This window comes from Triticum urartu, chromosome 2A (genome assembly GCF_056163025.1).
Source record: "Triticum urartu cultivar PI428250 chromosome 2A, HENAU_Tu73, whole genome shotgun sequence".
Classification (NCBI taxonomy): Eukaryota; Viridiplantae; Streptophyta; class Magnoliopsida; order Poales; family Poaceae; genus Triticum; species Triticum urartu.
Genome location: NC_141874.1, coordinates 43,297,176 through 43,310,419, shown reverse-complemented (window position 1 = coordinate 43,310,419; position 13,244 = coordinate 43,297,176). Strand labels below are relative to the sequence as shown.

At 42.9% G+C, this 13,244-nt stretch overlaps 3 protein-coding genes across 3 annotated transcripts; all 3 read left to right on the top strand.

Moving 5' to 3' along the window:
* The first annotated feature begins 523 nt into the window (after positions 1-523).
* Positions 524-1,930, top strand: LOC125535360 (ribulose bisphosphate carboxylase small subunit, chloroplastic 2). Its single transcript, XM_048698413.2, has 2 exons — positions 524-754; positions 1,348-1,930. Exons 1-2 carry the CDS (start codon positions 608-610, stop codon positions 1,726-1,728), a joined length of 528 nt encoding a protein of 175 aa, XP_048554370.2. The 5' UTR covers positions 524-607; the 3' UTR covers positions 1,729-1,930.
* Positions 1,931-5,417: 3,487 nt separating this feature from the next.
* LOC147983465 (ribulose bisphosphate carboxylase small subunit, chloroplastic 2-like) lies at positions 5,418-6,892 on the top strand. Its single transcript, XM_087542954.1, has 2 exons — positions 5,418-5,651; positions 6,273-6,892. Exons 1-2 carry the CDS (start codon positions 5,505-5,507, stop codon positions 6,651-6,653), a joined length of 528 nt encoding a protein of 175 aa, XP_087399080.1. The 5' UTR covers positions 5,418-5,504; the 3' UTR covers positions 6,654-6,892.
* A 1,770-nt stretch (positions 6,893-8,662) lies between these two features.
* Positions 8,663-10,223, top strand: LOC125535361 (ribulose bisphosphate carboxylase small subunit, chloroplastic 2-like). The gene is made up of 2 exons (XM_048698415.2): positions 8,663-8,946; positions 9,559-10,223. The coding sequence occupies exons 1-2, from the start codon at positions 8,800-8,802 to the stop codon at positions 9,937-9,939; spliced, it is 528 nt and encodes a 175-aa protein (XP_048554372.2). The 5' UTR covers positions 8,663-8,799; the 3' UTR covers positions 9,940-10,223.
* The last annotated feature ends 3,021 nt before the right edge of the window (positions 10,224-13,244 follow it).

Sequence of the window (13,244 nt, the reverse complement as noted above, 5' to 3'; positions counted from 1 at the left end):
GTAATAAAAACTCACTAACATAAAAAATAGATTCACAAAATATGTCACTCTTTTGAAAATATATTTTAATATTATATTATATCAACTCATTTTGTTTGAGACGTGCGTTGCACGTGCATGCTTACTACTTCGAACAAGTGTGCCAAGTACTATAACTAGTTGGACGTATTTTTCAAGTTCAAGTATTAAAGTGAACATCGATGACAAGTTCAAGCACCACCCGTGCAATTACCTCAGACACAAATCTTCGAGGAGTAATTTCTGGGAGCAGTGACTTTTTGGAAACAAAATAAATCAAAATTAGTGGGAGCCTTAGATGAAAACTACGGCAGATTAGGGGAGAGAGGCGCAGGTGCTAATCTAACGATCCAAAAATTATTATACCATTTGTACAGCAGTCACACGCACGCAATGCATCGGAGGGCCACCCCTCTTCCGCTGATCCAGAGGGATAAGGCACCTTGCAACAGGCAAACGACGACCACCCCTTGGAAATCTTGTTGGGGCGTCATATGGTGATATATACTGGAGCGGCATGAGGAGAGCTCAAGTCAAGTGTGGCCTAGCTAGCTATCGCCTCCCCACCTAGCAATTTACGTACTCCGCCATGGCCCCAGCCGTGATGGCTTCTTCCGCCACCACCATCGCGCCCTTCCAGGGGCTCAAGTCGACCGCCGGCCTCCCCGTCAGCTGCCGCTCCGGCAGCACCGGCCTCAGCAGCGTCAGCAATGGCGGAAGGATCAGATGCATGCAGGTATGAAAACTAATTATTATTTTTGCGAAGGATGGAGCGGTCAAGGCACATCATCGTACTTGTAGGTGTAACAATTTTGTCCATCTCGAAAATGGCTTTGGTTTAAAATCGTACTTGTTAAGTTACACTCTGTTGAATAACATAATAAAAATGACAGTGTGCATCGCTTGATGCAAAGGCTGGGGACATGCTCCTTTTTGAATTTTTTTGACGAAGGATTACGGACACTAAGCTGTCAGATTAATTTATCGGGTATTTCCACTGCACATAGGCAAAGCTATCCTTAGGACGTGTAACCCACATACCAGGCCAAAGTAAACCTCACAATGTAGTCCGTAAGCAGGTTCACATGTGTAGGAATATTTAACTCATAAACTTTGTGAATGGAAAACGTTTTTATTGCAATGTGTACTGGATAATATCATTTTTAATGCCCGTACACTACCCATAAGCAAGAGCTGCCCATGAGCTTTCTTGCTTGTGGAGACCCCCCACAATGTATGGACAGACCATCAGGAGTAATTTTTGCCTTATGGCTAAGTCTTTCTTAAAGCACTAAGTGTTGATCAATTGTGTTCATTCCATCTATTCAGGTGTGGCCAATTGAGGGCATCAAGAAGTTCGAGACCCTGTCTTACTTGCCACCCCTCTCCACGGAGGCCCTCTTGAAGCAGGTCGACTACTTGATCCGCTCCAAGTGGGTGCCCTGCCTCGAATTCAGCAAGGTTGGCTTCGTCTTCCGTGAGCACAACAGCTCCCCCGGGTACTACGACGGTCGATACTGGACAATGTGGAAGCTGCCTATGTTCGGGTGCACCGACGCCACACAGGTGCTCAACGAGGTGGAGGAGGTCAAGAAGGAGTACCCTGATGCCTATGTCCGCGTCATCGGCTTCGACAACATGCGCCAGGTGCAATGCGTCAGCTTCATTGCCTTCAGGCCACCAGGCTGCGAGGAATCCGGCAAGGCCTAAAGTGCAAGTTGAAGTAACCGATATACATGTCATGTTAGTCACATTTGTCGGCGGCTCTGCTTTCTCAGTTTTACTTCTCGTTCTACTCATATGTGAATATATGAGCATATGTATGTAAGCACTTACCAATGTAGGTCGAGGAGGATGCATATGAGAATTATAGCACCGGCTATACATATACATATATATTATATGCAATCAACGGATTAGTGTCTTGCCATCAATCGATGGAATGGTTACTTTCCTTGCACCCGGAAATGCCTATGTCTTGCATTGTTTTCTTCTCATGCATTTTTTGCTCAATCATATGTTGTGTATTGTCTAATACGGAAATTGTTATGGAATACCAAAGTACTTCAAAAAATACTGTGGAGAAACACATAAAAGATGGTGAGACCACCTTGAAAACTAATGGCAAAACAATAGGGAATTGACGAGAAACAGATAATAACAAAAAAACAAAAAAACAAATAAGAAACTAGAAAAAAGGACAAACAAAGGTGTCATAACAAGACAAGGACAAACCTACCATAATGCACTTGTCATGTGAGCCATATTCCTGCATCGGTTCATGAAAGACATGTCACTTTTTCTAACCATTTTACACCACAATTATATACTATTTTTTTGCAGTATTACAGAAATTCCAATAAACCAAAGAACGTGTAGAGGGCACAAATATGTGCAAATTACATATCCAATTGATGAGCCCTAAGATAGCTTGTACTAGTAATATTTTGGCCTTCTACGATGAATTAACTGCGATGTTTGGTGTTCGTGCCATAAACATGGGACCTTCCATGACGAAACTATCAATTTTGTCATAAAACCTGCCTAAGAGGCAGAAACCCTATATGTCTCATGAGAAAATCCATATTCAGTCATAACATTACGAAACAATTAGTTGCAAACACCAGCAGCCCATTACATCGATATCGTGGAGGTACACGCATGCCAGGCTAAAATTATATTAACTTGAATTATTTTTTGGGTGGATGATTGTTGGGGGGGAGGCTAATTCGCACGCGCGTCCGCGTGGTCGATTTCTGACTGGCTGTCCACGCCCCTATTAGGAAAGTGTGCAGTGATATTTCCGTTCCCTTGGATTATTCATTATTTTAGGGAAACTAGCCCCCACCTGGAATTTAGTGGGAGATTATATATTGATCACAGGGTGGGCCTGCATGCCATGGCACCCATGTTTTTTCATTTCAGTACCTACCAAAATTACTAAGTTCCAGTAATGTCAGTTTTCATTTTGACCAAAAGACCAAAATATTCACTCGAAAATTTAAAAAAATGAAAAAATGTTGAAAAATATTTGAATTCATGTGTACAATTGAAATGACTGATATATTTTGGCCGAAAGGTAAATATTTCGCTGTCTACTGAAATTTGATGAAATTCAAAGATATATCATTAAAAGTCAAAAGCATGATGCCACCACAACTAGCCCTTCTACGAATGCGCGTATCAGGTGGGGTGGGCCCAACACATTTAATTCCATGGCATTGGGCTGCTATACCATATGGGGCCACCATTCTCAATTAAAAAAACATGTGAAAAATTGGAAAGGAATATAGCATGCGGTCGGAACCTGACTTATTCTGCGGAGCACTTCACCCACCCAACGCGCGCGTGCGAATGAGTATTTTCAGATTGTGAGACCTATATGAAGAAGTTTTACTAAATTAGAAAAAAATGATGATATCACATCGTATAGGAAAATGCCACATCTAACACCATGGTGGAGCCATACCAACACTTTAAATGAAGAAATAATTACCGTCTCATATAATGAAACATAAGAGTATGGATGACTTCCCTTCATGAATTTTAGTGTTGGCGTGGTTTAGTTTCGCGCCAAAGAATTTGTTCATAACAAATTCAGTGACCTTAGATTTGGATGACCAATGGTGATCCTATATAACGTTTTGGGGTCTTTCCGTGGCGAGATAAATACACTAGCAGTCACTGAAATTGAGGCCCAAGCAAACTACGGTCACTGAACCTCAAAATACACTCAATACAGTCATTGAATACGAGTTACGATGATTATATGGCCACTGGCTCACCATAGAGCTTCGTATTTTGCCCAGTTGACCCGTCAAAGAGTCTATGGGGCAGTTAGGGCTCCATCAGCGCTGAGTTGTCTCCCTGCTCTATAGGTCCCACCTATCATGGAGTATAAGAGAAAAAATTAAGGGATGTAAATTAACGCGGGCTTCGAACCTGAGAATCATGGTCGTATGCCTCACGCGCTAGCCGAGGCTTCATCTTTAATAATTACAGCACCTACGGCACAATCCGAGACTGCATGGAGTCCTACTCGTGCATGAGCCACTCTTGATCACCTGTCGGATCGTCCCCTCGGAGAACCTGTCGGATTGACGTCTGGCAGGAGCACGAGGTGAAGGGCGGGAGCTAGGGGCCATGGTGGCAAGGCGATGAGGTTCTCCGAGGGGATGATCCGACAGGTGATCAAGAGTGGCTCATGCACGAGTAGGACTCCATGCAGTCTCGGATTGTGCCGTAGGTGCTGTAATTATTAAAGATGAAGCCTCGGCTAGCGCATGATGCATTCGCCTTCATAGACAATGTGCGCAGTAGGAGTAGAGGCGCGGCTGGGGACGCACGACCTAGTGGGTACTCCGTACATGCGCGTATGCTTTCCATCGGTGCTAGCTCTAAGGCCGAGGCCACGGTCACCTTGGTCTCCGGCCAGTCGTCGAGCAATGACGACGAAGAGGTGCTGCAAGAGATGGCGTATGGCACTGCTGTGGGCAAGCTTGGACGTACCACGACGAACCAACGTCGTCGCAGATGGCGCACGCCACCATGCAGCCGAGCGTGTGCGGATGCATGTGTTGTGTACTCCCTCCGTTATTTTTAGTCTGCATATAGTATTTGGTCAAAATCAAACTTTGTAAAGTTTAACCAATTTTGTTGAAAAAAATATCAACATCTACAATACTAAAAGTTATATTGTACTTCATCCGTTCCAAAATATAGTGTTTCCTTTATTCCCGTGTTTCAACTTTGACTATAAATTTAACCAATAAGACCGACTGCGGTGGGAGCAAAAATTATACCAGTGAATTCATATTCAAAAGAGGTTTTCAATTATATAATTTTTTCTCTCGTCGCAGTCGGTGTCGTTGGTTAAATTTATGGTCAAAGTTAGACCTCGGAAAACGCGGGCGCACTATATTTTAAAATAAAGAAAGTATAAAACTTAATTTCATGATGCATCTAACAGTATTGATTTCATATTATGAATCGTATATTTCTTTTATAAACTTAATCAAAGTTGACAAAGTTTAACTTTGACCATATCTTATATGCAGACTAGAAAAAAAACGGAGGAAATACGGGCATTCTACGGCTGAGTGTGTGCAGTGACTGTAGTGTGCCACCTTCTCCGTGTATGCAGACTAGAAAAAAAATAGGAAGCACACTACAACTCGTATTCAATGACCGTATTAAACTTATTTTGAAGTACAGTGACTGTAGTGTGCTTCGGCCTCAACTTCAATGACCGCAGGTATATTTATCTCTTCCGTGGCATTCATTTTGATTTTCCAACCCTCTTCCGCTGATCCAGAGGGATAAGGCACCTTGCAGCAAGCAAACGACGACCACCCCTTCGAAATCTCGTTTGAAAGGAGCGGCGCTGCGCATACGCTGATATATACTGGAGCGGCATGAGGAGGGCTCAAGTCAAGTGTGGCCTAGCTAGCTATCGCCTCCCCACCTAGCAATTCACGTACTCCGCCATGGCCCCCGCCGTGATGGCTTCTTCCGCCACCACCGTCGCGCCCTTCCAGGGGCTCAAGTCGACCGCCGGCCTCCCCGTCAACCGCCGCTCCTGCAGCGCCGGCCTCAGCAGCGTCAGCAATGGCGGAAGGATCAGATGCATGCAGGTATGAAAGCTAAATATCATTTTTGCAAAAGATGGTGCAGTCAAGGCACATCATTGTATTTGTAGGTGTAACGATTTTGTTCGTCTGGAATGTGGCTTTGGATTAAAACTGTATTCGTTTTGTTAGACTATGTTAAATAAACAACATAACAAAAATGGCAGTGTGCATCGCTTGATGCTCAGGCTGGAGTTATCCTCCTTTTCAATTTTCTTTTTGGCAAAGAATGACGGACACTAAGCTGTCATGAATGTTCTTGTCGGCACAATTGATTAATTTATCGGGTATTTCCACTTCACATAGGCAACGCTATCCTTACGACGTGCAACCCACATACCAGGCCAAAGTAAACCTCACAATGTAGTCCGTAAGCAGATTCACATGTGTAGGCATATTTAACTCATAAACTTTGTGAATGAAAATCATTTTTATTGCAATGTGTACTAGATAGTATCATTTTAATGCCCGTACACTACCCATAAGCAAGAGCTGCCCTTGAGCTTTCTTGCTTGTGGAGACCCCCCACAATGTATGGGCAGACCATCAGGAGTAATTTTTTCCTTATGGGTAGGTCTTTCTTAAAGCACTAAGTGTTGATCAATTGTGTTCATTCCATCTATTCAGGTGTGGCCAATTGAGGGCATCAAGAAGTTCGAGACCCTGTCTTACTTACCACCCCTCTCCACGGAGGCCCTCCTGAAGCAGGTCGACTACTTGATCCGCTCCAAGTGGGTGCCCTGCCTCGAGTTTAGCAAGGTTGGCTTCGTCTTCCGTGAGCACAATAGCTCCCCCGGGTATTATGACGGTCGATACTGGACAATGTGGAAGCTGCCTATGTTCGGGTGCACCGACGCCACACAGGTGCTCAACGAGGTGGAGGAGGTCAAGAAGGAGTACCCTGACGCCTATGTCCGCGTCATCGGCTTCGACAACCTGCGCCAGGTGCAGTGCGTCAGCTTCATCGCCTTCAGGCCACCGGGTTGCGAGGAGTCCGGCAAGGCCTAAAGTGCAAGTTGAAGTAACCGATATACATGTCATGTTAGTCAAATTTGTCGGCGGCTCTGCTTTCTCAGTTTTACTTCTCGTTCTACTCATATGTGAATATATGAGCATATGTATGTAAGCACCTACCAATGTAGGTCGAGGAGGATGCATATGAGAATTATAGCACCGGCTATACATATACATATATATTATATGCAATCAACGGATTAGTGTCTTGCCATCAATTGATGGAAATGTTACTTTCTTTGCAGCCGGAAATGCCTATGTCTTGCATTATTTTCTTCTCATGCATTTTTTGCTCAATCATATGTTGTGTATTGTCTAATACGGAAATTGTTATGGAATACCAAAGTACTTCAAAAAATACTGTGGAGAAACACATAAAAGATGGTGAGACCCCCTTGAAAACTAATGGCAAAACAAACGGGAATTGACGAGAAACAGATAATAAAAAAACAAAAAACAAATAAAAAACTAGAAAAAAGGACAAACAAAGGTGGCATAACAAGACAAGGACAAACCTACCATAATGCACTTGTCATGTGAGCCATATTCCTGCATCGATTCATCAAAGACATGTCACTTTTTCTAACCATTTTACACGGCAATTAGATACTGTTTTTTTGCAGTATTACAGAAATTCCAATAAACCAAAGAACGTGTTGAGGGCACAAATATGTGCAAATTACATATCCAATTGATGAGCCCCAAGATACATTGTACTAGTAATATTTGGGCCTTCTATGATGAATTATCTGCGATGTTTGGTGTTCGTGTCATAAACATCGGTCCTTCCATGGTGAAACTATCAATTTTGTCTTAAAACCTGCCTAAGAGGCAGAAACCCTATATGTCTCGTGAGAAAATCCATATTCAGTCATAACATTACGAAACAATTAGTTGCAAACAACAGTAGCCCATTACATTGTGGAGGTACACGCATGCCAGGCTAAAATTATATTAACTTGAATTATTTTTTGGGTGGATGATTGTTTGGGGGGGGGGGGGGGGGGGGGGGCTAAGTCGCGCGTGCGTCCGCGTGGTCGATTTCCAACTGGTTGTCCACATCCCTATAAGGAAAGTGTGCAGTGATATTTCCGTTCCCTTGGATTATTCATTATTGTAGGGAAACTAGCCCCCACCTGAAATTTCGTGGGAGATTATATATTGATCACGGGGTGGGCCTGCATGCCATGGCACCCTTGTTTTTTCATTTCAGCACCTACAAAAATTACTAAGTTTCAGTAATGTCAGTTTGCATTTTGACCAAAAGACCAAAATATTCACCCGAAATTAAAAAAATATGAAAATATTTTGAAAAATATTTGCATTCACGTGTACAACTGAAATGACTGATATATTTTGGTCGAAAGGTAAATATTTCATTGTCTACTGAAATTTGGTGAAATTCAAAGATATATCATTAAAAGTGAAAACCATCATGCCACCACAACTAGCCCCTCTGCGAATGCGCGTATCAGGTAGGGTGGGCCCAACACATTTAATTCCATGGCAGTGGGCTGCTATACTATATGGGGCCACCATTCTCAATTAAACGACATGTGAAAGCTGGGCTTGACTTATTGTGTGGAGCGCTTCACCCACCCAACACGCGCGTGCGAATGAGTATTTTCGGACTGTGGAACCTATATGAAGAAGTTTTACTAAATTAGAAAAAAAATGATGATATCACATCGTATAGGAATAGGAAAATGCCACATCTGATACTATGGTGGAGCCATATCAACACTTTAAATGAAGAAATAATTACCGTCTCATACAATGAAACATAAGAGTATGGATGACTTTCCTTCATGAATTTTAGTCTTGGCGTGGTTTAGTTTCGCGCCAAAGAATTTGTTCGTAACTAATGCAGTGACATTAGATTTGGATGATCAATGGTGATCTTATATGACGTTTTGGGGTCTTTCCGTGGCACTCATTTTGATTTTCCACCCCTCTTCCGCTGATCCAGAGGGATAAGGCGCCTTGCAGCAAGCAAGCGACGACCACCCCTTCGAAATCTCGTTTGAAAGGAGCGGCGCTGCGCATATGCTGATATATACTGGAGCGGCATGAGGAGGGCTCAAGTCAAGTGTGGCCTAGCTAGCTATCGCCTCCCACCTAGCAATTCACGTACTCCACCATGGCCCCAGCCGTGATGGCTTCTTCCGCCACCACCGTCGCGCCCTTCCAGAGGCTTAAGTCGACCACCGGCCTTCCCATCAGCCGCCGCTCCGGCAGCGCCGGCCTCAGCAACGTCAGCAATGGCGGAAGGATCAGATGCATGCAGGTATGAAAGCTGAATATTATTTTTGCGAAGGATGATGTGGTCAAGGCACATCATCGTACTTGTAGGTGTAGCGATTTTGTTCGTCTTGAAGATGGCTTTGGTTTAAAATCGTATTTGTTTTGTTAGACTCTTTCAAATAATATAATAAAAATGACAGTGTGCATATCACTTGATGCAGAGGCTGGAGTTATCCTCCTTTTCGAATTTTTTTCGCGAAGGATGACGGACACTAAGCTGGCATGAATGTTTTTGTTGCCACAATTGATTAATTTATCGGGTATTTCCACTGCACATAGGCAAAGCTATCCGGAGGACGCCCACATGCCCGGCCAAACTGTGCATCACAATGTAGTCCGTAAGCAGGTTCACATGTGTAGGAATATTTAACTCATAAACTTTGTGAATTGAAATCGATTTTATTCCAATGTGTACTAGATAATATTAATTTTAATGCCCATACACTACCGATAAGAAAGAGGTGCCCTTGTGCTTTCTTGCTTGTGGAGACCCCCCACAAATGTATGGACATAAGGAGTAATTTTTGCCTTATTATGGCTAGGTCTTTCTTTAAGCACTAAGTGTTGATCAATTGTGTTAATTCCATCTATTCAGGTGTGGCCGATTGAGGGCATCAAGAAGTTCGAGACCCTGTCTTACTTGCCACCCCTCTCCACGGAGGCCCTCCTTAAGCAGGTCGACTACCTGATCCGCTCCAAGTGGGTGCCCTGCCTTGAGTTCAGCAAGGTTGGCTTCGTCTTCCGTGAGCACAACAGCTCCCCAGGATACTACGACGGTCGATACTGGACAATGTGGAAGCTTCCTATGTTCGGGTGCACTGACGCCACGCAGGTGCTCAACGAGGTGGAGGAGGTCAAGAAGGAGTACCCTGACGCCTATGTCCGCGTCATTGGCTTCGACAACATGCGCCAGGTGCAGTGCGTCAGCTTCATTGCCTTCAGGCCACCAGGCTGCGAGGAATCCGGCAAGGCCTAAAGTGCAAGTCCGATATACATGCCATGTTAGTTAACATTTGTCAGCAGCTCTGCTTTCTCGGTTTTATTTCTGGTTCTACTCATATGTGAATATATGAGCATATGTAAGCACCTACCAACGTAGGTCGAGGAGGATGCATGTCAGAATTATAGCACCGGCTACACATACACATATATATTATATGCAATCCGCAGATTATTGTCTTGCCATCAATTGATGGAAAGGAAACTTTGTTTGCAACTGGAAATGCGAATGCCTATGCCTTGCAATGTTTTGTTCTCTTACATTTTTTGCTCAATCATATGCTGTGTATTATCTAATGCGAAAATTCTTATGGAATACCAAAGTACTTCAAAAAATGTTGTGGGAAACACATAAAGAGATGGTGAGACCCCATTGAAAACTAGTGGCAAAACAGTAGGACATTGATGAGAACCATATAATAATAAAAAGCCAAAAACTAAAATTTAAAAACTAGAAAAAGGACAAACAACAGGTGTCAAAACAAGACAAGGACAAACTACCATAGTGCACTTGTCTTGTGAGGCATATTCCATCATCGATTCTTCAAAGACATGTCACTTTTTCTAACCATTTTACACCACAATTAGATACTATTTTTTTACAGTATTGCAACAATTCCAATAAACCAGAGAACGTGTGGACGACACAAATATGTGCAAATTACATATCCAATTGACGAGTCCCAAGATATCTTCTACTAGTAAAGTTTTGGCCTTCTATGATGAATTATCTGTGATGTTTTGTGTTTTTGTCATAAACATAGGTCCTTCCATGACAAAACTATTGATTTTGTTATAGAACCTACATCGGAGGTCAAAACCCTATATGTTTCATGACAGAATTCATATTCAGGCAAAAACACTACTGTTGTTTCAGTACCTATCAAAGTTACTGAATTTCAGTAATTTCAGCTTGCATTTTGGCCAAAAGACCAAAATATTCACTTGAAATTCAAAAAAATATTTAAAGATATTTTGAAAAGTATTTGAATTCATGTGTACAACTGAAATGACTGAAATATTCTGATTCAAAGGTAAATATTTCTGTGTCTACTGAAATTACTAAAATTCAGTGAAATCAAAGAAATCACACTGAAGTGAAAACCAAGATGGCACCACAACTAGCCCTTCCGTGAATGCATGTAACATGTGGGGTGAGCCCAACACATTTAGTTCCATGACAGTGGGCTGCGATACTATGTGGGGCCACCATTCTCAGTTAAACGGCATGCCAAAGTTTGGAAAAGAATATAGCGCACGGTCGGAACCTGACTTCTTGTGCGGAGCGCTTCACCCGTCCCAATGCGTGCGTGCAAAGGAGAGTTTTCGGATTGTGAGACCAATATGTAAGACTTTTTGTTAGATTAGAAAAAAATGATGATACCACATCGTCATAGGAAAGGCCACATCTAATACCACGGTGGAGCCATATCATCACTTTAAATGATGAAATAACTAGCGTCTCATATAATGAAACATAATATTATGGATGACTTTCGTTCATGAATTTTAGTGTTGGCGTGGTTTAGTTTCATGGAAAAGAATTTCTTTATAACGAATGCGGTGGACTTAGATTTGGACAGTCAATGGTGATCTTAATATGATGTTTTGGGGTCTTTCCGTGGCTTTCATCTGATTTTCAGATGACAAAATTATACATTTCATTTGATGTCTGCTATTTTTTCCCCAAGTAATCTTGAGAAAAAAATGTATTTACACTGAAAGATGTATCACTTATAGAAATTATTTATAAACTAAACACTTTGATATCAAGTTCAATTCAACAATATAAGTGTTCCTACAAAATATGGATCAATGTTGTGGACCATCCAATTGGAATGGTAAACTGAAAGTAGTGCCCCAAGAGGAGGAGATAGGTGGTCAAGGAGGCGCCGCAGAGCAGAGAGGAACTGGGAGGAGAAGGCGCGGGAGAAGTGGCGGCGGTGGCGGCGTATGGACGCGTAGCATTCGTTGAGGAGAGCGATGCGACAACGAGGTTGCGTGTGGAATTGGAGATTGCTTAGTGAGAAAGGAAAAGCAGATCGAGAGGCATGTGTTATCTGGCGGCTGCCCAACCGACCATCATTTTTTCTCCCAGCAATCTTTTTTTTTGCAGCGATCTGTTTTGTCTTCCAGCTATCTGACGTGGCATAGCCTAGGAAGCGCCCAACCTGCGTATCTTAATGTGTTTGATGATTGGAAGGGAGATTGCAGTTTCACATGATGAACCAATCTCAATTCTCAAAGCCGCACTAGCTAGCCCTACTGCTGCAGCTAGCCCCGTGTTTTACTAGTACTTGCGGGTTAATTTGACAAAAAAGGGGGTATATGCAAAATGGAACACAACGACCTGAACAGGCCAGCTGGCGCCACTTGGCCGCCTCTCATTAGCTTTGGACTAAATTTGCACGTTGTGTACAAGTTATAGGATTACATAGTTCACTTTTGCAAGTTTTAGGACTAAACCATCACATGTTAGACAAGTTCTAGGACCTCTAGTGCTTTTACCTCCTAGTTCAATTTCCTTTTTTTTGCATAAAGAATAAGATCTAATATAAAGATACACCGAAAGTCGCGCCTTAGGCTAGCGCTTTGTACAGCAGTGTTTTGTGCAACTGGATCTCTTTTCTGGTTTTTTTTTTATGTTTTTCTTCTTTCCTTTGGCACTTTAGCCCTCCCCTATACCTTCCTAAACATCAATGAAAAGGCAGAGCACCTGCCTTAAAAGAAAAGATTCACTGAAAATAGAAAGCACCTCAAACATAGTAAAAAGTACATCTAGGTCTATGGACCATCGAACGACACCGAACGACCATTGCCTCCGTCAAAACGAGCCGTTGTCTTTGCTTCCACACTGGATCTAGCCAGACCTTGTCGATGGCAGCGAGGAAGTCTTCATGCACACGCCCCTAAGAATGAACGCTCTGGAGCCGTAGTCATCGTCGTCGAATCCCTGAATCAGTCTAAAGAACCTGACACCAAATCTCGTTTTGCATATGCCCGAGGAGCGGGAAGGAATCTACGTCGGACCTCCATCTAATCCGTCTAGACAGAGGAACTTGAAGACGACCGGATCCCGGAAGATTGACTCAAAAAAGAAGGGCCGCCATCTGTCCAAGCGCCACTCCTACGAGAACTAAAATCCTATTCCCTCCGTAAATAAATATAAGAGTGTTTAGATCACTACTTCTTTACAGAGAATTTCCTTCCCTCCAAGGGGAGGCGAATCCATAGGCACATCGACGGATATTGAGGGGGGAAACATATATTTTACTATGCTAG

Bases quoted from the DNA above. Each gene is read 5' to 3' on its own strand.
- LOC125535360 (XM_048698413.2), top strand. From the start codon at position 608: ATGGCCCCAGCCGTGATGGCTTCTTCCGCCACCACCATCGCGCCCTTC. The intron at 755-1,347 runs GTATGAAAACTA...CCATCTATTCAG, and splicing joins GAAGGATCAGATGCATGCAG to GTGTGGCCAATTGAGGGCAT.
- LOC147983465 (XM_087542954.1), top strand. From the start codon at position 5,505: ATGGCCCCCGCCGTGATGGCTTCTTCCGCCACCACCGTCGCGCCCTTC. The intron at 5,652-6,272 runs GTATGAAAGCTA...CCATCTATTCAG, and splicing joins GAAGGATCAGATGCATGCAG to GTGTGGCCAATTGAGGGCAT.
- LOC125535361 (XM_048698415.2), top strand. From the start codon at position 8,800: ATGGCCCCAGCCGTGATGGCTTCTTCCGCCACCACCGTCGCGCCCTTC. The intron at 8,947-9,558 runs GTATGAAAGCTG...CCATCTATTCAG, and splicing joins GAAGGATCAGATGCATGCAG to GTGTGGCCGATTGAGGGCAT.